At 40.6% G+C, this 23,580-nt stretch overlaps 1 protein-coding gene and 1 pseudogene across 1 annotated transcript; both read left to right on the top strand.

Annotated features, from left to right (window-relative positions):
* Nucleotides 1-6,611: 6,611 nt before the first annotated feature.
* Nucleotides 6,612-8,089, top strand: LOC102826946 (annotated as a pseudogene).
* Nucleotides 8,090-10,434: 2,345 nt separating this feature from the next.
* Nucleotides 10,435-23,223, top strand: LOC102842548 (coiled-coil domain-containing protein 28A-like). The gene is made up of 5 exons (XM_006834624.1): nucleotides 10,435-10,628; nucleotides 13,156-13,319; nucleotides 19,600-19,754; nucleotides 21,200-21,222; nucleotides 22,658-23,223. Exons 1-5 carry the CDS (start codon nucleotides 10,471-10,473, stop codon nucleotides 22,710-22,712), a joined length of 555 nt encoding a protein of 184 aa, XP_006834687.1. The 5' UTR covers nucleotides 10,435-10,470; the 3' UTR covers nucleotides 22,713-23,223.
* Nucleotides 23,224-23,580: the final 357 nt, after the last annotated feature.

Below are 23,580 nucleotides of genomic sequence, written 5' to 3'. Positions count from 1 at the left end.
TCTCCCCCTTTAAGTTTTTATTGTGGATTGAGTGAAAGTTTACAGGGCAGATCATCAGTTTTACATCAACAAATCATACAACTTGTTTCATCACAATGATTACAATTCCCTCCATATACCATCAATTAACAGTATTTCTCTCAATTCACTTTACCTCTTTAAAAAAAAAAAACACACTCAGGCATATAAAATAATTTACACCACCAAAGGGCACATTCTGCAAGTCGGCCTCCTAGACACCAGCTCTTAGTCCCTCTCTTCCCATGAATCTAGAGTCCTCAGCTGCTCCCTCTTTCTATGTCCCCATCTCTGCCTCCATCTCTGGTGCCGCTGCTTCTCTGGATAAGGTCCCACATTCTGCTTATGCTCTTCTCCCTTGATGGTCTTAGGGTCCTTTGTTTCTGGACTGTAAGATTAACTACTCCCCTGTTTTGTTACAAAATTTCTACCTTTACAATTGTGACACTCACAATTAGTCATGATAACAATTACTCACTACTGAATCATAAGAACCTTATCCCTATCACTTTTAACCAGATCCATCTAGACAAGATGAAAACTATTCAGTGGGGACTCTGTCTTCCCCCACAGACTCTTAAACTAAACTCCCTCTTGAAACCTTGTAAGCCAGTCACTTCATGCCTTTATCGTAATATAGGTAATCAGTGTCTAAGTTGCCCAACCCTGTGTACAGAGGGGATAACATTGATACTTGATGTTAAGACTCCTTCCTTCTCTGTTGGTAGTTTGAACTACTACATCCATGAGTGTTTCTCAATAACCTCATATGGAAAGGAAAGCTGGACAGTGAATAAGGAAGATCGTAGAAGAATTGATGCCTTTGAGTTGTGGTGTTGGAGGAGAATGCTGAAAGTGCCATGGACTGCCAAAAGAACCGATAGATCTGTTTTGGAAGAAGTGCAACCAGAGTGCTCTTTGGAGGCCAAGATGGCTAGGCTTCGTCTCTCATACTTTGGACACTTTGTCCGGAGAGAACAGTCGCTGGAGAAGGATGTCATGCTGGGTAAGGTGGAGGGTCAGAGAAAAAGAGGAAGACCTCTAATGAGATGGATCAATCATGTGGCATCATTGATGGCGTCAAGTGTGGTGGCGGTAGTGAGGTTGGCCCAGGATCGGACATTATTTTGTTCTGCTGTGCATGGGGTCGCTATGAGTCAGTTCCGACTCAATGGCACCTGACAACAACAACAAAACATCCATGAGTATAGGTCAGGTTCATCAAATTGTAGCATTTTATCCTTGGCTCCTTTATTAAAAATAGTTTGAGTTGTTTTTTTTTTATCTTCCTCTAGTTGAGTTCTGGTAGCGTAGTGGTTACGAATCAGGCTGCGAACCTTAAGGTCAGCGGTTCGAAACTACCAGTCGCTCCGCGGGAGAAAGATGAGGCTTTCTACTCCCGTAAAGATTTACACCCTCGGAAACCCTGTACAGGGTCGCTATGGGTCGGACCCGACTCGATGGCACTTAACAACAACAAGTTGAGTTCTGATTATCATGCCATCGAGAGTAGGTCAAATGGGTACTATCTTCAAGTTTTGTTGTTCTTGTTTGTCTCCCCTACCTTCATATCAGCTGGATGCTTCACTCTCAGCTCTAGCCCTCTGTGGCTATGTCCTTGTCTATGAGCTCAGGAGTCCTCAGGTCTCACCACACTTTGGACCAACTAGCCCTTCCTCTTCTCGCTCTCATCTCCAGGTCAACAGGAGTCAATGGGCTGAACTCAGCCCATTTCTTCATTGCTGCCTTTCCCCCTCTTCCACTCACCAGTAGACCAATGTGGTTGCCAGCAAGCTTACTACATGCCTACTCATGTGTTCCCTTTGAGTTTCATTCTTAGAGGGGCGTTTGTCCTGAAGGAACTTGATTGCTTGCCTTGATGGCTTCCTGCGAACAGCTTGCTTATTCTTGTATTAGCCAGTCATGCTGACATTTTTGTTTTGTTTTTTTTCCTGATGATCTTTCTTTGAAGATGTATTTTTTGTTGCTACAGTGATTCCAGGCTGGTCTGCTTGACCTTTCAGAAGGTTCTGGATGGGACTCAAGATTAACTAGTAAATCTTAAATAACAAAATTTCTTTCAGGGAGGAACTCTATCAAATTATGTAATACTTAAAAATATCATTGTGCCAACTCTATCTAATATCCCTCAGTTCCTAGATCAGTATAATTCAGCCACAATGACACTTTGATTCTTCTAACATGCCAAACTCATTTTTACCTAATGATCAGCCTTACATTCTACGTTAAAGATGCTCTTCCCTCAGATCATCCCATGGCTGACTCATAGTCTCCCTATCTCAGCCCCCAAGTTGCCTCTTCAAGAAGGCCTTCCCTGACAGTCCTTTTCAGTACTCCACCTCATACAAGACTTCCCTATGGCCTTAAGCTATTATTTCAGGAACTATCACTAGATGACATTGTCTTGTTTACTAATCTATTATGTTTACTTTTAATCAAGAAGATAAAATCTCTGACTGTAGGGCTCTTGTCCATGTTGTTTGTGGATGCATTCTGTGCAACTGTCTGGCCATACAAGGACTCAATAAGTGACACTAAGCATGTATGCTGGAATGAGTACATTTAAGGCACTTCCTTACACCCCCACATTCTATCAGGTGTTACTAACTCAAAGACCACAGGGATCAAGTAGGCATAAAGGCAGAGGCCTGTAGAGAAATCTAGAGAAAAAAATCAAAATTATTTGCACTGAAGGAAACAGCTGTTCTTCAGCTTAAACCTCTGTGCCATCTACAATGCAGATTTACTGTAGCCAGATGGTCCCATTTTTTTCATTGGATGCCAAAAATAACATGTTTTTATAATTCCTTTAATTGTGTTAGCCGCTATAAAAAAAAAACAAAGACAAAAAACAAACTAAAAAAAAAGGCACCAACCACCCTCTAGGAGCACTGTCTACACCTCAACTGGGCTCAGTAATTCCCTGTAGTGGCCACACAGAACTCAGACCCCATACTCACAGTTACGGGGTTATTAGGGAAGTTAACAGTTCACAATTCAGGGTCAGAAGACAGCATTCCTTCTGCTGTGCCCATAGATAGGACTCTCCCTGGCCCTCAGATCCTCGGTCTAGCTTCTGTCCTGCCCCTGCACTGTTACAGAACTCTTTTAGGGCTGCTAATAAACGCCCACGGGGCACAACACTCACTATAAACCCAATCCTGAAAACACTCAGCTCTAGCTCCATGTGTTAGCAAACCTAGCTCCCCCAGTTACGTTTCTGGAGGCACACCACTCTGTAAGCACGCCTTCTGTCCAGTCACTCAGCTGTACTTGTGCTGTAGAATGGAAAGCCTGGTGCTCTGGCTTCTGGTTCTGCTGCGGCTGCTCCTCTGCCACTCCTCTGGTGTCATAGCTTTCTGTCCCTGGGTTCAGGAGGTTCAGTGTGCAGGGATCTCAGGGTCCCAAAGATGCACTCCACTCTTTTCTTCCATGATAGTAGTGAGATCCCCCTTCTGCTTCTGAGATGCTTTATTTTATACAACAAGATGGCAAAACAAAAACAAACCCAATCACAATTAGGCCTGTTAACAGTCACTCATGACTAAATCCTATTGATCAATCAGCATCTTCTTCCACCTGGTCTTACCCAGATCCATCAGGAAAAAGTTGTTTAGTGGGTGTTTCCAAAGACTAGGGGAGGCAAGGCATGAAATAATTCACCACACGACAACAACTAATTTGCGAAAAATAAAGTAGCATGTGAGTTGCTAGTTTGTAAGCTCTGCTGCTCCTGAAATTAGTTAACAGAAGCCACTGAGGAAAAGCACTGGGAAGATCGTATCCTCCAGCATTGTTTGAAATGGTGAAATCTGGGGGAAAACCTACATATCCATTGTATGGTGGCAGTGGTGGTGGTTATGTACATGGAGTAGGTTCTGACTCATAGCGACCCTGCACAGGCTGTAAATCTTTACGGGACCAGAAAACCTCATCTTTCTCCCACGGAACAGCTGATAGTTTCGAACTGCTGACCTAAAGGTCCAAAGCCCGATTCATAACCACTATGTCACCAGACCTCCTTATAGAATCTTCAAATAACTGGTCACTAAGTTATTTGATGAAATATTATATACAGGTATGTGATTAAAGCAAATAAACTGTAGCCATCCATATCAATGCAAATAGATCTCAAAACTGCAAATTGGGTGCAACAATCTAGTTGCAGATGAATAATCAAAATAGAATCACATTTATACGAAACTCCAAAAGCCCAACATCATTCTGTATATTGTTTAGGAATATACAAAAGTGGTGAAAGTATATAAAAACCTAGATGAGCAAGATTGTTGTTGTTAAGTGCTATTGAGTAAGTTCTGATTCATAGCAACCCTGTATGAGCATGGGTTGTTGTTGTTGTTAAGTACTGTTGAGTTGATTCCGACCCATAGCAACCCTATATAGGGTTTCTGAGGAGTAGCTGGTGAGATTGAACTGCCAATCTTGCAGTTAAAATGGCTTTTCAGTCTGGCGCATTAACCCACAGCGCCACACAACTTTTTTTCTACCAAAATTTATAACATCATTCATGGGCTATAAAAACTTAACAAATTAAATTTTTGCCTGCTATATTTGGTCAAACATTTAATTAACTTACCCCTAATGTAATGGGCTGGTGTGGCACTACAGGATAATGCGCTGGATCGTGGGTCAGTTTGAACCACAAGGTCGGAGGCTCAAACCCACCAGCCACTCCTAGGAAACCTTACACAGGGTCACTAGGGGTTGGAATTGAATCCATGGCACTTAACACCATGCTGCCTGTAGAGTCCTGGTGTGGCGCTGTAGGATTAAGCACTGGACCACAAAGTTGGATTGAACCACAAAGCTGGTGGTTCAAACTCATCATCCACTCCCTGGAAACCCTATACATGGTTGCTATGAATCAGAACTGACTTGAAGGCAATTAACAAGAACATACTGACCATGGGCCAGCTGTTCCCCAACCCTGTTGTATAGGGTTTTCCAGGAGCAGCTGGTGAGTCTGGACTCCTGACCTTGCAGTTAAAACCAACCTTGCTGCCCAGTGCTATCCTACAGTAGCACACCAGGATTAACAAGATACATACCAAATTTATGAGCATGGTGGCCTCTCAGACAGGAGGTAGGAGAGTGGGAAACTGCCTTTATCTGCAACATTCTATTTCTTTCAGTAAAAATATGAAATGACAAAATGCAGCATCTATTCATTCTGGGTGGTAGGCACACAAATGCTCGCTCCGTACTTTTTCTTTTGAAACATTTCAGATTTTTTTTTTTTTAAAGGAGAGGGATGGATGAGGATTTTTTTTTTTTTTTTTTTTTTTAATTTTAAGGAGAGGATGATGGAGAAGACAGATCCCATTAGTAGAACTCATAAGGCTTGGATTTCAAGTCTGTGTACAGGATTAAAACACAAGCATGCACATATGCAAAATTTCTCAGACTGGAAAGAAAAGAGCCCTAGTGGTGAGATGGTTGCTTGCTAACCCAAAGGCTGCCAATTTGAACTCATCAGCTGAGGCACTGTGCTTTCATGAAGCTTTAAAGCCTTGGAAACCCCATGGGATAGCTCTACTCAGTCCTATAAAATCACTGTATATGAATTCTAATCCAGGAGTCCTGCTGTGGTATGTGGGTTAAAGCACTGGACTGCAAGGGCGATTTGAACAGCATTGTCTGCAGGTCAAGTTCACCAGTTGCTCCTAGGAAACCCTATTGTTGTTGTTGTTGTTAGGTACCATCGAGTTGGTACTGACTCATAGCGACCTTATGCACAACAGAATGAAACACTGCCCGATCCTGGGCCAACCTCACTACTGTTGCCACGCTTGAGTCCATCGATGCTGCCACTTGGCCAATCCATCTCGTTGGGGGTCTTCCTCTTTTTCTCTGCCCTCCACTTTAGCAAACATGATATTCTTCTCCAGTGACTGCTCCCTCCTGACAATATGTCCGAAGTATGAGAGATGAAGTTTGGCCGTCTTGGCCTCCAAGGAATACTCTGGCTGCACTTCTTCCAAAACGGATCTATTGGTTCTTTTGGCAGCCCATGGTACTTTCAATATTCTCCTTCAACACCATAACTCAAAAACATCAATTATTCTACAGTCTTCCTTATTCATTGTCCAGCTTTTGCATGCATATGAGGTTATTGAAAATACCATGGCTTGGGTCAGGTGCATGTTAGTCCTCAAGCTGACATCTTTGCTCTTCAACACTTTAAAAAGGTCTTGTGCAGCCGAACCTTCCAGAGGTTCAAGCTGGATTCACAAGAGGCCATGGAATGAGGGATATCATTACTGATGTCCAATGGATCTTGGCTGAAAGCAGACTATCAGAAAGATGTTTACCTATGCTTTATTCTCTACTCAAAGGTTTTCAATTCTGTGGATCATAACAAGCTATGGACAACATTGTGAAGTATTAGTATTCCAGAACACTTAATTGTGCTCATGAGAAATCTGTACATGGACCAAGATGCAGTTGTTTGAACAGAACATGGGAACACTAAATGGTTTAAAATTAAGGAAACAGAGTCACTATGAGTTGGAATCGACTGACAGCACTTTACAACAATCTACAGCAGCAACATGGATTTCCTTTTCCAGAGGTAGCATGTGTAACAAGGAGAACTGACTTTGGTGACAGAAAGACTTGGATGTACCAGTGTTTTTGAATCTCTGATGCATTTCTAAAATAGTGATTATAAAACCTGCCTCATAGGATTGTGGTGAAGTTTAGAAACAACATCAAACCTAGTGCTTGAACAGAGTAACAATTAATAGCAATAATAGAATCTCATTTAAAAATCTTATATTTAGAACTAAAATTTAATAGGCTCATTATCATGGTTGCTGAACAGAGTTACACTGGTTCAAAATGCCTTTCAAGCCATCGCCAGGCTTGATAAAACCTAACAGCTATCGGAAACAATCAAGAAACAGTTTCCATAGCAACATTCTAGTTCCGCCACTGAGCTTGCTAGAATGATGCTGGGAATTGTAGTGCGTAGAGGCTGCCCATCACAACGAGGGGGTGGGGCAGCTTCCAGAAAGTGTATTACAGTTTTCATTCCTACCTCCACAACCACCCATATTTCTGTTATACTTCTTGGTTCTAAACCAAAAATTAAACCCTCTGTCCTGGGTACTCCGTTTCATGCTCGCCTGTTATAGATGAAGGCAGCAGAACGAAAAACATGCGTTGTCTGTGGTGGGGCCGGAAACGAAGCTGGAGGAGCAGGAAAAGGCGGGGCTCCTTCCAAGATCCCGTAGGTTCCGCCTTGTTACGTCATTTCCGTAAACAAAGGGGGTTGCGGAAGCGCGGGGGGCGGGATGTGAACTCCACTGAAGCTGCAGCTGTAGCGGCTCAAGCTGCGGCTGCGGCTGCGGCAGTGATTGCAGAGGCTCCGAAGTCTTTAAAGATTGGGGACTCTGATCCCCTTGTTCCTCAGGTATGAAGTGGAACCAAAGGGATCCGCCGCCACTGTCCTTTTAAGTCCCTCTCATATATTTGCTCCTTGCCGGGTTCTGCGGACCGAAGGTCGCTTTGTCCGCTGGTTAGGGGCTGGGAGTGAGTGAAGTCTGGAGGGACCCCCAGTGGATCCGCTCAGAGACTGCGGGTTCCTGATACTTAGAACAATGTGTAAGTAACTACGCGAAGTTCTTAGGGCTTCTCTAATAGGTTCCTTGTTGCGTGATCTACAAAAGGATTTCTTGTCGCAGAGATGTTACCTTCCCAAACCGGATAGCTTTCAATCCCTGAACCCTTAGAAAGTATTAGTTTAGTCCCCTGGAGGTTATTTGAATCCCTAAAGGAGGTCTGGTAGCGTAGTGGTTACGAATCGGGCTGCGAACCGCAAGGTTAGTAGTTCGAAACTACCAGTTGTTCGCGGGAGAAAGATGAGGCTTTCTGCCCCGTAAAGATTTATTTACAGCCTTGGAAACCCTGTACAGGGTGGCTATGGGATGGAATCGACTAGACGACACTTAACAACAACAGCTTCACAGTTGTTACTGTAGTTGTTTTTCTTCTTGTTTTTGACTTGTAGGACAGTGTGTTTGTGTAAACTGTGAATGAATCTATACAGATTTCTGCCGCTTTGGAGGACTGATATCCCATCTTTATTCATGCTTGTTTTAAAGCTGCATTTTAATTCGTGTTGCTTGTTGACCCATAATTGCAATGACTGTTTTGTAACTAAAATGTTTCTAAAGTAAAAATCTTGAGCCAAGGTCTTAAATGGATTTACAGTTGGTGCCCTGGTGTGGCATAGTAGGATAATGCACTGCCAGGTCAGCGATTCAAACTCATTAGCTGCTCTTCGGAAACCCTATATAGGGTCTCTATGAGTCGGAACGGACTCGATAGCACTCAGCAATAGCAACATCTCGTATTGAGCTCTTCCTTTAAATCCTTTTGTTCTTTGTTGGTCTGGCTCCAGTTATGATTGTCCATAAAGTCATTTCAGTACTTCTTGTTGCTGTTAGGTGCCATCGAGTCGTTACTGACCCACAGCGACTTTATGCACAGCAGAACAAAACCCTGCCTCACCACTGTTGCCACGCTTGAGGCCATCGATGCTGCTACTTGGCCAATCCGTCTCATTAGGGGAGTCTTCCTCTTTTTCTCTGACCCTCCACCTTACCAAACATGATATCCTTCTCCAGTGACTGGTCCCTCCTGGCAACATGTCTGAAGTAGGAGAGACGAAGTTTGGTCATCTTGGCCTCCAAGGAGCACTCTGGCTGCGCTTCCAAAACGGATCTATTGGTTCTTTTGGCAGCCCATGGCACTTTCAATATTCTCCTCCGACACCATAACTCAAAAGCATCAGTTCTTCTACGGTCTTCCTTATTCACTGTCCAGCTTTCGCATGTATATGAGGTTATTGAAAATACCATGGCTTGGGTCAGGGGCATGTTAGTCCTCAAGCTGAAATCTTTGTTCTTCAACACTTTAAAAGGGTCTTGTGTAGCAGATTTGCCTAGTGCAATACGTTGTTTGATTTCTTGGCTGCTACTTCCTTGAGTGTCGATAGTTGATCCAAGAAGAATGAAGTCCTTGACAACTTCAATCTTTTCTCCATTGATACGAATGTTGTTTATTGGTCCGGTGGTGAGGATTTTTGTTTACTTTAGTGACTTCAGATTCAGACAATATCAAAAACCTCTGTCTTAATTCAAATTCTCAAGGCATTATTCTAGGAAGGACATGAATTGGTTTGAATCTGTATTATTAATTATGATTAAACTGAACACAATATGCAAAAAAGGCCAGTGTTCCCAAGGCAGCTACCAATCATATGAGTTAAGCAGCCCAATAAAGTTTTCATTAGACAGTGAAAAAAAGAAGACCCTTAACGAGATGGATTAACACAGTAATTGCAACAATGGATTCAAATATAACAGAATTTATGAGGATGACACAGGACCAGACAGTGTTTCATTCTGTTGTACATGAAGTCACTAGAGTTGAAACCAGCTCAACAGCACCTAACAACAACTTCAACACATATTCTCCCTGAAAAGGCCACCAGCAACTTGGTAGTAAACGTTTTTTTTGCTATGGGAAAAACCAAGCACCTATAACAAACTTTCATGTTTACTTGGCTATAAGTAGAGAAAGTATTTATATAGACATAAAACAAATTGTACAAAACTTCATGTGATCACAAAGAATGAAATAGGCAAAACCCAAGTTTCTGGTTGGAGGTTGAGATAAGATTTGGACTTGCTGTTTAAAAATGTAGATACCCTTGTCAGCTATACATTTATTTAACTCTAGTTGGTTATTCCTAAATATATATTTAATAAGGTAGACCTAAAGGGTACCTAAAGCTTGAGGCAGACTGGGACTATCACATGGGTGATTTGTGATTGTTTTTTGTTCCTTTACTATAACCTAGACTTCTTGAGGACAGGGACTTGTCTTTTTCAGTGCTGTCTCTCCAGTGCCTAGAATAGTGCCTAACATGGAAGAGTCAACACGTATTTGTAGAATAAGTGAATAAAGAAAATGGTTTAAAAAAAATTGTCATACAATTTCCTAAAGGCTTCTATATACATAAAGACTCTGCTGGTACAGGGGGTTAAGCGTTGGCTTGCTAACCCATTGGTCTGTGATTCAAACCCACAAGCCAGTCTGTGGGAGAAAGATGAGTCCATTTGCTTCCATTAGGACTGACAGTCTCAGAAACTCTCTGGCGCGCTTCTACTCTGCCCTGCAGGCTGTTCAGTCAGAACTGAGATGATGGCAGTTGGGTGTCTAGTACCTTGGAAACGAAATTAAATGGCTGGATGCTCTTTAATGACTTCTGAAGTTCTTGATTTTCTTTGAGCTTATATGATCTTTGAACCACTTTCATTCTGGCATATATATATGTAACTGCTATATTTCTTTTCTTAGGTCTCAAGAAGCTGGTCGTGGTGCAATCAGGAACTTCCAACAATGGAAGAGCGGAAAATGAAGAGGAGGAGCCCTAAGTCTTTTAATGCCCATTCTACTCAGGTTGTTAATGCCAAAAAAAATGCCATTCCACTTAGTAAAAGCACTGGGCTTTCAAACCCTGCAACACAGTCAACTTCACAGCGACCAAAGTTAAAAAGGTGAGTTATTTTATTTCATATTACCATGTTGTGTTATTGTAAAGTGCCCTCGAGTCGATTCCAACCCATAGCAACCCATAGGAGCAGCTGGTGAGCTTGAACCACCAACCTTGCAGTTCACACGGCTTTGCCTACAGCGCCACATCAGGTTCCCTCATATTACCATTAGCAGGATGTTACTGAAGTACATACTCAAGCCACTTCTTACAATGTTGTCTCTTTTGGCTGGACTTTTAAAAAAACATTTAAGGTACTGGTTTATTAAATAATGCAAAACCTTTCTTCGCATAAAATCTTCAAATTTGAAACAAAATAATGTATTATTGCTTGACCGAAACCTTGTAGTCCTGGTGTGGACTGCTAACCACAAGGTTGGTGGTTCAAACCCAACAGCTACTCCTAGGAAACCCTATACAGGGTTGGTATGAGTTGAAACGAACTCAGTGGCGCTTAACAACATCGTACTGAAACCTTATATTTTAGAGTAGTTTGTCTCAGATTTTATTATGCATGTGAGTCTCTTGTGGATTTTTTTTTTAACAATTGTCGATCTAGTTAGTCTTCAGTGGGGCTTCAGCTCAGCATTTCCAGTAAGCACACAGCTGATGATGATGCTTGAGCTCCTATATAGCAAGTGCTTTTGAGTAGCAAGGTACTAGGTGATGTGGTTTATTATCGCACATGTAAAATACTGGGCTTGCTTTGTGAAAAGTTGTTGCTGATCTGTTTACGGTGGTGTTGTTAGTGCCACTGATTTGGCTCCCACTGACAGTGACCCTGTACGGGGTTTCCGAAACTGGAAATCTTTGTGGGAGCAGAAAGCCTCATCTTTCTTCCATGGAGTAGCCGGTGAGCTGGAACCGCTGATCTTGTGGCTCACAACCCAGTGCTTATCCTACAGAGCCCCTGCACCCCCATAGTAATAGCCAGTGTGTTCTAAATTGCTTTCTTGTTAAGAGTGTTCATTTTTCTTGTGCCTATCTCCCCCCCATGTACCCTATTTGTCTTATCCTTATTGTGGAGAGCGTAGCTGTGGGAAAGATGTCTTCATTTAACATCGCAGAAAAACTGAATAATGAATGCCATATTTTTATGCAAATAATGTGTGTTAGGTGTTTTTTTGTAAACTGTGAAACCCTTTGCCTGCTGGTTTCCTATGAGTGCTCTGTGCGTTCTATGTATGAGTGTGCTCTATGTGAAAAATACAGTATATGTCAGAAACTGTATAGTACACATTGGTTCTAGCCTTGCTAACTCATTTTATTCTCTAAATCAAAATTTATGATATCATTCACAGGCCATGCAAAATTATCAACTTCACAATTAGCCTTCTAAATTTGGCCAAACATTTAATGAATTCACCCTTAATGTAATGGCTGGAACTGCAGTTGCCTTGGCAGGGCAATACCTCATGACTCTTGGTCCCCAGCCTTGCTCTCACCCTTCACTCACATATGACTTTCAGGAAGGGCGTTGTGACTGCTCCTAGACTGGACCAGCTGCCCTTTCTCTCCACTCCTCTACGGCAGTGTGTGGGGCACCATCACTTAAGTATTTGAGAGCTTGGTACATACAGATGTGTGTATAAGACGGAATCGAGCTCAGGGTTGGTCCAGTGGGTTACAGAAGGCTTTCCAAGGGAAGTAACATTGAAACAGAGGTGTATGGGAGGTAACCAGGCCAAGATGACCCTGAAGGAAAGGATGCTTATGTTGGCAGAGGATTAATTAGCATGTAAGAAGGTAAAACAAGGCCTACCTAGGAAGGGAAAGAGAGTGACTAGAGCATAGAAAGACAAGACAGGAAGGGTTCTTAAGGGCATTGACCTTTATGCATCAGGCAGTGCAAAAAACAACTGCAGGGTTTTATTTAGGTGAGTCATATGATCTGATGATACTTTTAAAAAAATGAACTTGGCTGCTCTGGAGGGAATGGGTTGGGGAGAGAAAAGAAATCACAACACACAGAGGTAGGGAGACCCTTTCAGGTGGGAAGCTGTGAGTAGTTTGGTAGCAGTGGAAATGGAGAAGATGAAGGAGAGGAAGATGAACAGAACATCATGACTGCATGTGGGACCATAGGCAGTTGAGGAGCCAAGGATGATTTCAGAGCTTTGACAGTCTGTCATCTGGTGCTTATGGACTTCCACCTGAGACGGAGAATCACACTTGTTAAGGAACAAGTAGGATGAAGTTTACAAGAGGAATGTGTAAGATGAAATATGAAACAAAATAGTAAAATGTCTGAATCAAGTCTCTTCTTCAAGTGTTTTCAGTCCAAAGAACTAGTAAGGTGTTTAAATGCACAATTCTAACTTTCTGTATGCCTTAGCAGTTCATACACTCATCTGAGATGCTCAACAGCCTATTCGTTTGGTTTCTGACTTGATGGTATTGGTTTTGTTCAGTATTGTCTTCATTCCTGATTTCTTGTTTTTAAGTGAACTTCCACTTCATCTGCTAGTTTTGTTTAATCTAGACCATTCTGGAAGGATATAATTAATAAGTTAATTACATCATCTTTGCAGAGTGATGAAAGAAAAGGCCAAACCTCAGAGTGGAGAAGGGAAAGGCGCTCAGTCCACCCCAATTCAGCACTCCTTCCTCACTGATGTTTCCGATGTGCAAGAGATGGAAAGAGGCCTCCTGAGCCTTTTGAATGACTTCCACTCTGGGAAACTTCAAGCATTTGGTAAGTAACAGACTTTTTTCTCTTTACTATTTCTCTTTTCCAAGATGTCTGCATTCTATTTTCAGTCTTTTATATTTGTGCATTTTAGTATTCCTCTTAATCTTTTTATTGTAAATTGAGTTAAGATTTACAGACAAGACCATCAGTTTCACATTCAACAAATCATACACTATCACTATATACCACTATCGCCTTTAACCTTTGCATACCTCCCTATCTTCACCTGTCTTCATTATTCTGGCAGCCTCCACCTTCTTGTATAGTAGCCTCCTCGTTAGCCCCCTTAACATGTGTCTCCTCTCTAGCTAGTGAATTATTCTGCCTTTATTTAAAAAAAAATAATAATAATCCACAGAAAGAATGCAGTAATCTTGGAATTTGTCATGAAAAATAAGTTGTCTTCTAAAATTTTAGGAAATAGTATATTTTTTTTTTTGAAGGGCGAGGTAGTTGAAGTGTTCGGTAGTTATTATTAGGTGCCCAAGTTGGTTCTGACTCTAGTGGACTGTGTACAGCTGAGCAAAGCACTGCCTAGGTCTGCATCCTCCTCACAGTGCATTTTATTGTTAGTCACTGTGTCAGACCGTCTTGTTGAGGAGCTGCCTCTTTTTTGCTGGCCCTCCATCACCTCTGATGCATTTCTCCAGGACTATGTCCTGAAAACATGTCCAAAGGATGTGAGATGGCATCTTGCCATCCTCATTCCCAAGGAGACTTCTGGTTGTACGTCATCCAGCAGAGTGGTCTGTTTTTCTGGCAGTACTTGGTATGATTAATATTCTACACCAACACTATAATTTAAATGCATCAGTTTTCCTTTGGTCTTTATTCATTGTGCAGCTTTTTCACACGTATGATGTGACTAAAATACCATGGCTTACTTTTGCTTTTTAACACTTTAGGAGAGGTCTTTTGCATCAGATTTGCCTAATGCAATATGTTTTTGTTTTTTTTTTCTAACTTCTATTTGCATGGAAGTTGATTGTGGATCCCAGTAAAATGAACTATTCCAGTAAAACTCAGTATTTCTGTTTCTCATGATGTTACTTATTGATTGGACTGTGAGGATTTTTGTTTCCTTTATGAAGTATAATTCACACTGAAACCTGTAGTCTTTGATTTTCATCACTAAGGCTTCAGATCTTCACGTTTTGATTTAAGGTTGTGTTGTCTGCATTCCGCAGGGTGTTGATGAGTCTCCCTCCAATCCTGACTTGTTTTCCTCCAGTTGTCGAGCTTCTCAGGTTGTTTGCTCAGCATACAGATTGAACAAGGATGGTGAAAGGACACAACCCTGACACACCCCTTTCTGGATTTTAAACCATGCAGTATCCCCTTGTTCTGTTTAAACAGTCATCTGTTGGTCTACGTATAGGTTCTGCATGAACACAAATGTTCTGGAATACCTGTTCTTCTCAATGTTATCAAGAGTTTGTTATGATCCACATAGTCTAATGCCTTTGCATAGTATTTTTTTTTTTTTAAAGTTTTGTGAATTAAGTGATAGTTTACATGGGAGAACACCAGCTTTACATTCATCCTATTGTATTTTGTTTCATTGCCACTGTTACAATCCCCTCCATGCATCATCACACAACCAAAGGGTACACCCCACAAGCCTGTTGCCTCCCCCTCTTCCCCCCAGCCATCAGCACACAGACTTCTCCCTCCCTGCGCCCAGAGTCCCCAGCCACTCTATCTTTCCATGTCATCGTCTCTGCCTCCATTTCTGGCATCACTGATTCTCTGGGCAGGGTCCTGCACTCCGCTCTTCTCTCTTGATGGCCCCAGGGACCTCCACTCCTAGACTACAAAGTCAACCACTCCCCTCCTTTTGCTACAAAATGCCTACCTTTACATTTCCAACCCTCACAGTCAGTCCTGATAACAATCATTCACTAGTGCGCTGCAAGAGTCTTATCCCCATATCCTTTCATCAGCCCTGTCCCAACAGATTGGAAACCACTCAGTGGAGATTTACCTTCCCCTGCCTCTTCTGGAACTGGGTTCCCTCTTGAAAGCGTGTAAGCCAGTCACTTCTTGACTTTGTAGGCCCCCATTTTGGGTAGCCAATGTCTAAGTTGCCAATCCCTTGTCAACCCTGTGTACCGAGGGGGTAGGAATGAGCCTCGCTGTAAAGATTAGTTCCCTCTTTTAAGCTAGTACATCTATAAGTATAGGTCAAGTTCACCAGATTGTAGTGGATTACTCTTTTTTTTTACCTCTTCTTTCTTGTCGTCGACTTCTGATCAGCCATTGAAGTCAGGTCAGGTGCGTACTATCTGCAAGTATGAGTGTTCTTGTGCATTTTCCCTCGCTTCATATCAACTGGACACTTCACTCTTCGCTCTAGTCCTCTGTTGCCATGTCACTGTCTCTAGGTCCAGGAGTCCCCGGGCCTTGCCATACTGCTGGCCATTCAGGTCTCAACCCAGGTTCACAGGAGTCTATTGAACGAGGCCAGACTTAGCTCACACTTCATTGCTGTTTTCCCCCATTCCCCTTATCGGAGACCAATGTGGTCACCAGCCAGACCACATGCCTGCTTGTGTATCCCCTCAAGTCTTAGTCCTGGAAAGGGGTTTGCTCTGAGGGGACCTGACCACTTGCCTTGATGGCTCCCAGTTGAACAGCTTGCTTGTTCTTGTAGTAATCAATCAGACTATTGTTACTGTTTTTGATTTTTCCTACCAGTCTTTCACAAAGTATCTTCTATTCTTCTAGCGGCTCCAAGCTGGTCTACTTGTCCTTCCAAATGGAAATTTCCCACCTCAGAAGATTGTGTATAGGGTTCAGGATTCCACCTTTGGTCTTATTTTGCATAATATTCTACAAGTATAACAGATAAAAAACATATTTTCTCATTAAAATATTTTTGACTTAGTGTCATAGTTTTGAAAGTTTCCAAAATAATTTTCTGTGACTTTTTAAAACCATTTCCTATCCTGGATTCCTAACTTGTGATTTTTAAAAAAAAGTCATTTTTCTTGCATTTTTCATGAAGATACATGAAAATAAGCATGATTAACAGGTTGTCTCAATAAAAACTCTGAATAGGTATTTTCCATATCCACTGAGTTCACAAAGCATGCTCAAATTTTCATGTTCAGTTTGTAACACTTTATAGGTTCTTTCTGATTATGAAAACATTCTGCAGTATCTTTTTAAAGGGAGTGTGGTGGCTCTATAGGATAAGCATTGGACTGTAGACCACCTGTTCCAGCGGTTTGAGCCCATCAGCCATACTGTGGGAGAAAAATTATTCTCTCTGCTCCCACAAAGATTTACAGCCTCTGAAATCCTATATAGAATCTGAGATGAGAAGAGGGGAGGGAGGGGAAGAAAGAGCACAGGGTAGGGGATAGATATAAGAGAGCCAGGGTGCTGGGGGGCGGGAGGGCTGGCAATACACAAGAAGGGGGAGGGGGGGGGGAAAGAAAAAAATAAATCCTATATAGGATCACTATGAATTAGTCAGAACTGCTTGACAACACTTAACAACAACTATTTTTTTAAAGCCATCTAAAAAGTACATGTACACTTGCACACATGCATATAAACCATGAACAAACACATTGACTTTACATGCTGTTTTTCTGTCCTTCCCTTTTTGTTCCTTAACTTGTCTATCTCCCTTCCTTACCCCTCCACTGTCTCCATCCCCCTCACCACAGCCAGCTATCAGATAGATACCCTTTGTTGGTTTTATACAAGTGATGCCTACCGTCTGTGCTTCTCTACATCTTGCGCTCCACTAAACAGGAGCTGATGGAAATCTTTCCACATCTTCTGGTAGAGCTCTAACTCATCTTTTTTTAAACAGCTATGCTAATATCCAAATTAAGAATGTATCCTAGTTTATTCAGCCTCTAATTACATACTGAAGGGCATCTGTGCGGTTGCCTACTTTGGACCACTAACTGGAGTAGTGCACCAGCAATCTTTCATGCATGTCCTTGTGCTGGCACTTGTGTTTCTTTGGGATGGATGCCTGCAGTGTGAGTGCTGAGTCTAGGCACATAGGACGGGGCTTCAGAAGTTTCTCGGAAATGGCTTACCACGGAATGGTCAGTCATGCAAAATCAAAAGGGCAAAATGTGCCTAAGGACAAAGTTGAGATAAGATAGGAAGGTTGGGAAAAATTATTTATGGAAAAATGGAATTATAAAATAATAGAATTGTTCCACAAGCTTTTTAAAGCCCCTCTAATGTGTTTCGAACCTTAAGGTCAGCGGTTCGAAACTACCAGCTGCTCCGCGGGAGAAAGATGAGGCTTTCTACTCCCGTAAAGATTTACACCCTCGGAAACCCTATACAGGGTCGCTATGGGTCGGAACCGACTCGATGGCACATAACAACAACAACAAATGTGTTTTTAATTGTAATTAAAATGTCCAGATTGCTTTCCGAAAAAGCAATTGCATTATAGGTTTCATGTAGTAATTTTTGAGAGACACAGAGGCAGTTGTTTGAACAGAACAAGGGGATACTGACTGCATGGTTTAAACAGAGAAAAGTGTGTGTCAGGGTTGTATCCTGTCACCATATGTCTGTGTGCTGAGCAAGTAATTCGAGAAGCTAGACTATATGAATTCCCATCAGCAGCGGAGATTCTCTGTGTGTGAGTTTTTTGACAGTTTGTTGCTGTAAAGTTTAATTCCTCTTGTGTTTACTATCAATGAGCATTTGTTACGCAGCTGGATTGTTCTTTTGTGAATTGTGTTTTCAGGACTTTGATCCTTTATTCTCTTTAGTTATTTGTCCTTTCGTTGTTGTTGTTAATTGCTAAGAACCTTTTGTACGTTTTAGATACTAACCCTCTCACCTGTTTATACAAATTTGTTGTGTCCTTGGACATTATGTTATATTTAACACGGTAAAAGTTTAAAATTTTTGTATACAAATATATGTTTTGTTTCTGGGTTTTTAGTTTGGTTATACTGGTACTTGAAAAGTAGATAGTAAAAGTACATTTATTTCTTAAACATGTTTTATTAGAGTCCTACCCTCTACTTCAAAGGCGCCCTAGTTGCACAATGGTTAAGTGCTTTGCTGCTAACCATAAGGTTGCTGGTTCCAACCCAGGCAGTGGCTCTTTCTTTGGAAGAAAGACCTGGCAGTCTGCCTCCATAGGCCAGAAAGCCCTCTGGGACAGTTCTCTTCTCTCTTCTGTCACGTGTGCCTATCCCAGGGAGGCAGGATCTAAAGAGTGCTTTCACTTCTGTCTCTACTTCCCTCTTGTCTCCCACCCTTCATGTGTGTCCCATCCTTCGCACATATGTGATCCTTGGTCCACTGACTTCTGCACTCTGACCACACCCTCCCTCCTGTTCCTGCTCAGAGGTGACTTGGCATTCTTAGATCCCAGTTGTTCTTCCGTACTTGTTCCTGTTCCCACAGTTTGCAGGTGACACTACTGTCATCTTCTTACTAGGTAATTAATTTCTTTCTTTCAATGTTTGAAAGGTTGTTCTCTTTATCTTTACAGGTTAGGTATTTACTAGACTGTATATTTCTCATTAGCCCTGCCTGGGAATCTGTAACTGAGGTTTTTCATCGCAAGGAATAATTTTTCTGTGATTTTTCTTCTCCATCAATTCCTCTTTATCCTCTGGTGCTTTGGTTATTTTCATGTTAGGTCATTTGGGTCCATCCTCGGAATCTTTTGTCTCTCATAACTTGCAACTCTTTGTTTACACTTTAGGTGTTGAGATCTATTTCTCACCTGAACTCCCTCCCAGGTTAGTAACTGTCCTACAGCGCCACACCAGCCCTCCTTGCTGTCACACAGGATAGCGCTGTTGAATATGTGTCTCCTTGTATACATTGTTTTCCTGTGCTTACGGATGATTCTGCTTTTTAAACAGCTTTCTTAAATGATTTTTTAGTGCCCAAAGTCATTTCTTGCTTGTCAGAAACGTGATTTGTAATTACCCATGGAGAATATGCAACCATTAAGTGTAATTTTTCTCAAAGGAAAATTACCAGCTTATTTTGTAGCACCTATATTTTTAAGGACTTCTAGTTTGGCGCTGTAGGATAAGCACAGGACTGCAAGGTCAGTTTAAACCACAAGGTTGGCAGTTTAAAACTCTCCAATCGCTTCTGGGAAAGCCCTATACTGGGTCGCCATGAATTGGAACTGACTCAAACTTTAAAATATGTTGTTGTTATGTTGTTATTTAAATATTAAACATATTTAAATATGTTTAAAGTTTTCCTGAAGGTTGTTAGTTTTAACTTTCCTAATATTCATTAGTGTTCTGTAATTCTCCTGCAGGAAATGAATGTTCCATTGAACAGATGGAACATGTTCGGGGAATGCAGGAGAAATTAGCTCGTCTGAATTTGGAGCTCTATGGGGAACTAGAGGAGCTTCCTGAAGATAAGAGAAAAGCAGCCAGTGACTCCAATCTGGACAGGCTTCTGTCCGATGTGAGTAGAGCTCTTTAATCTCTAAAAACCTTTGTTTATTGAGGTACAATTTACATAATGTAAAATTCTTCATTTAAATTTCCATTGCGTACAATACAATTCAGTGGTTTATAGTATATTTACAGTGTTGTGTAGCCATCATCATGGCTTACAGAAAGAACATTTCCCATAACCCCCAAAGAAGCTCTCTTATCTCCCTAGCTCCCTCTTCCCCCAGCCCCTGACAACTGTCTTAATGGATTTACCTAATCTGGAAATTTCATAAAAATGGAATGATACAATGTATAGCCTTTTGTGTCTAGCTTCTTTTACATAGCATTATGCTTTCATGGTTCATCCATGTTGTACAAGTTTTAAATATGTGTATTCCAAAGGAGTTATTATGTTTAGATCTGAGCATGTGCTCTGAGAATTTTGGCAAATCTAAAAGTGAAGTATTTGTTTATGTACATATAAAATCTTAAGATATAAAAGACAGTGTGTCAAAAGACCTTTCCAGACAGAATGGATACATTTTGTGTTATTTATTTAGGTTGTGACTGATTATTTCTAGATATATAGAACTATGCTGTTTGTGGTAAATGACACATTGTCATGTATGATTCTCGTAACATGAAGTGCTCATTGAATTTAAGTTATTTTGGAATAAAACTAAATTAAAATCGAATTAAACATACTTTTGTTTCATATTTCATATTCACCAATGACAAGAAGGGTTAATTTTCTTGTACTATTTATTCTCTTTTAAATAAGTAAATATGAAGGGAATTATAATGCCCATACATTAAAATTTTCAAGTTTCTATGTTTCAAGTCTACTGTCCTTATACCAGTTCATGTGCCTCTTTTTTTTTAACAGATATAAGCTTAATTTGCCTTACATTTAGGAGATTAAAATGGTGAGAAGAACGCCAAATTTGAAACTAGAAGCTTTTTAAAGTTCTCCATTTGTGTAAAATCGGGCAATTTAGTTAACATTTCTGTAGCTCAGCTTTTCCCTCTGTAAAATAGAAGTGATAAATAAGACCTCATACTGAAGACTGAATGAAATGTTCTTGAATCCACAAATGGTTTAAAGATTTTGATCATTCAAATGTCAATTTAAAAAATGACTAGGTATATTTTAAAAGTATTACTAGGTATATTTTTAAATTATTCATGATTTTGAGAATATTTTTTAAATACTAGTTTTTAGCAACTGATTTAATTCTTCCATAATATTCCTGTTTAATAGTTGATAGAGCTGCTTTATAATGATTTAAGTGAATTTCCCAAACTGTAAATGTTTCAGAAGGCTACTTTTCAGTATTTTTCTTTTATATTTCAAGAGAAGTTAACTGGCAAAAAACCAAAACCCTATAATTTAAAAATGTAAAGTTAACAATTATCTACTTGTGATCATTATCTTATAAAAATTTAAATTGTTTTTGTGTGTTTGTGTTACAGTTAGAAGAACTGAATTCTTCCATGTATCCTTTACTTACTATCAACAGTGAAACATGTCTGACTTACCATTTCTGGGGAACACCAATCAAGTTTTAGACAGATCTGTTATTCAGATGGAATGAACAAAGATGCATAATCACTCTTGTCACTAAACCCACTGCCATCAAGTCCGTTCTGACTTGTTGCCATCTTGCACAGGGTTTACTCAAGCAGAAACCTCATCTTTTTCTGTGGAATGGGTTGTTGTTGTTGTTGTTATGTGCCGTGGAGTCGGTTCCGACTCATAGCAACCCTGTGTAGGGTTTCCAAGGCTGTAAATCTTTACGGGAGCAGAAAGCCTCATCTTTCTCTCGCGGAACGGCTGGGAGTTTTGCTGACCTTGTGGTTAGCAGTCCAATGCTTATCTTACAATGCCACCAGGTCCCCTTTACTGTTACCTGGGGCTACTTCTCTTCTTTTTTAGATTTCCAAGTAGAATTTTCTAACTAGATACTAAAATTTTGTTTCTGGTTTGTTTTGTCTAGTTTTGGGATTTTGCAAAACAAACTTGTTTTTTAATCAGGAGAATTGAGCACTAGGACTAGTTGTCATATAAATTATTTTTCATCTTAGATTCATGACATTCTGTACATCATTCAGTACGACTATGCAGAATTTTTAGATGCATAAATTTGAATAATATCATTAAAATGCAGCCTGTTTTCAAGGGATGCATGGATAGCTTATGAAATGAATTTTTCTAACTCAGTGAAGACATTGCCCATGTCTGTAACCCCTATGATGCATGTATTACTTAGCAGTTAGTCACCCTCAGTGTCTCCACACTGGTGTTGGAATTAGGTCTGAAAATACGGGTACCAGCAAATGGGTCTCTATGGACAAAGAGGAGAAAGGCAGGCAGTGGTGAAGAGAAAGCAAGAGAGTACCATGAGCGAGTGATTCCATCCTAGTTCCAGTCTTCCCTGGAATGGTGACAAGCACAGTGTACAAAAGGCTTTACAGCTAGTACTGTTTTATTTTTTGCCTTTTCAAAGAAACTTTTCCCCAAAGGTGATTAAATAATATCTTCTACTCACATGCATTTCTTAGAAATCCAGTAAATCTTTTCATATTTGCCTCTAGTTCCATTCCCTACTATGAAAATAATTCTCACAACCTTAATATAATTCTGTGATCTGTTGGTACACGCAGCATAGGCTAATTCCGTGATTTAAAAAAAAAAAAAAAAAAGTCTCTTCAAATTCTAGACATATATAGTGACTTCATTCACTGCATTTCGAAAGTTGTCATACCAGGTTTTAAGTTTCTCAGCAGCAACACAGGGTCTTTTCATTTGAGTTTTATCCACGTATTTCTTTCTCTCAATACCTCTATTTCTGAGCTCCGAAGGATAATTTCTAGAAAAATTTTTGTAATTACTCATTATAGAATGAAATTTTTCTTAACTCATGAATTCAGACAAAAACTCCATTTGGCAGATGCGCAAGAGGTTCCGAATGCTTCTACCAGCTAAAACGAAACAAGAGTTTGCTTTCTTGTGATCTGAAGAAAAGCAGCATTCTTTACTTTTCCAGCTGATTCCAGTAGCCAAATTATCTTCTACCGGAAGAAATTAAAGTGAAGTGCAATTGCAATGATTGTTTTTACATTCTGCTTTCAGTGTATTTGACTTGCTATAACTCACCACAACTGGAGGCCAAAGCCTTGTTGAAGGTTTAATCAGGAAGAGGGGTGCAAAGGTTGTGCTGCTCTGCTTTATATCGTTGCCTTATGGGGTTATACTTGAAATGCGTTGTGCTAAATGTCATTGACAGGGCTGGAGGACTTAGCCTTCCCCAGCTCACCCAACTGATTGTGACGTGGACCATAAGTTGATGGTACATATAGGCTTCTTGTGGCAGCTTACTTCAGTTTCCTTTGACAATCAGCACATACACACTTTGGTGTATTTTTCAGTGGCCAGTGATGACAAATAAGTATATGTGAAATTTGCTATTTTTAATAAAGTGATTGTTTTAAATTAATCTTTGTCATGTTTGTTCTTCAATATGGGAATACAAAGGTTCAGTCCTTAAAATTAAGCTGTGCTTACTAACTTTGAGATTCTGAAACAAACTTCCTTGTAAATGTTGTACATTACATTGTACACAGTTAAATACTACTGTGATGAAAAAAGAACATGAGCTTTATAGTTACTTTGATATTAATCCCTGTTCTTCCCCTTAGCTCTGTGCTCCTGGACTCAGTTTTTTCCAAGTCGTCATTCTTTTTAAAATCTAGAAAATGAGGTTTATAACTACCTCATAGCAGTCCTTAGAACTTCTGGTGTGGCACTGTAGGATCAGCACTGGACTGTGAACCACAAGGTCTACGGTTCAAAC

This window comes from Chrysochloris asiatica, unplaced genomic scaffold (assembly GCF_000296735.1).
Source record: "Chrysochloris asiatica unplaced genomic scaffold, ChrAsi1.0 scaffold00013, whole genome shotgun sequence".
Classification (NCBI taxonomy): domain Eukaryota; kingdom Metazoa; phylum Chordata; class Mammalia; order Afrosoricida; family Chrysochloridae; genus Chrysochloris; species Chrysochloris asiatica.
This window is presented reverse-complemented; position numbering and strand designations above follow the sequence as displayed.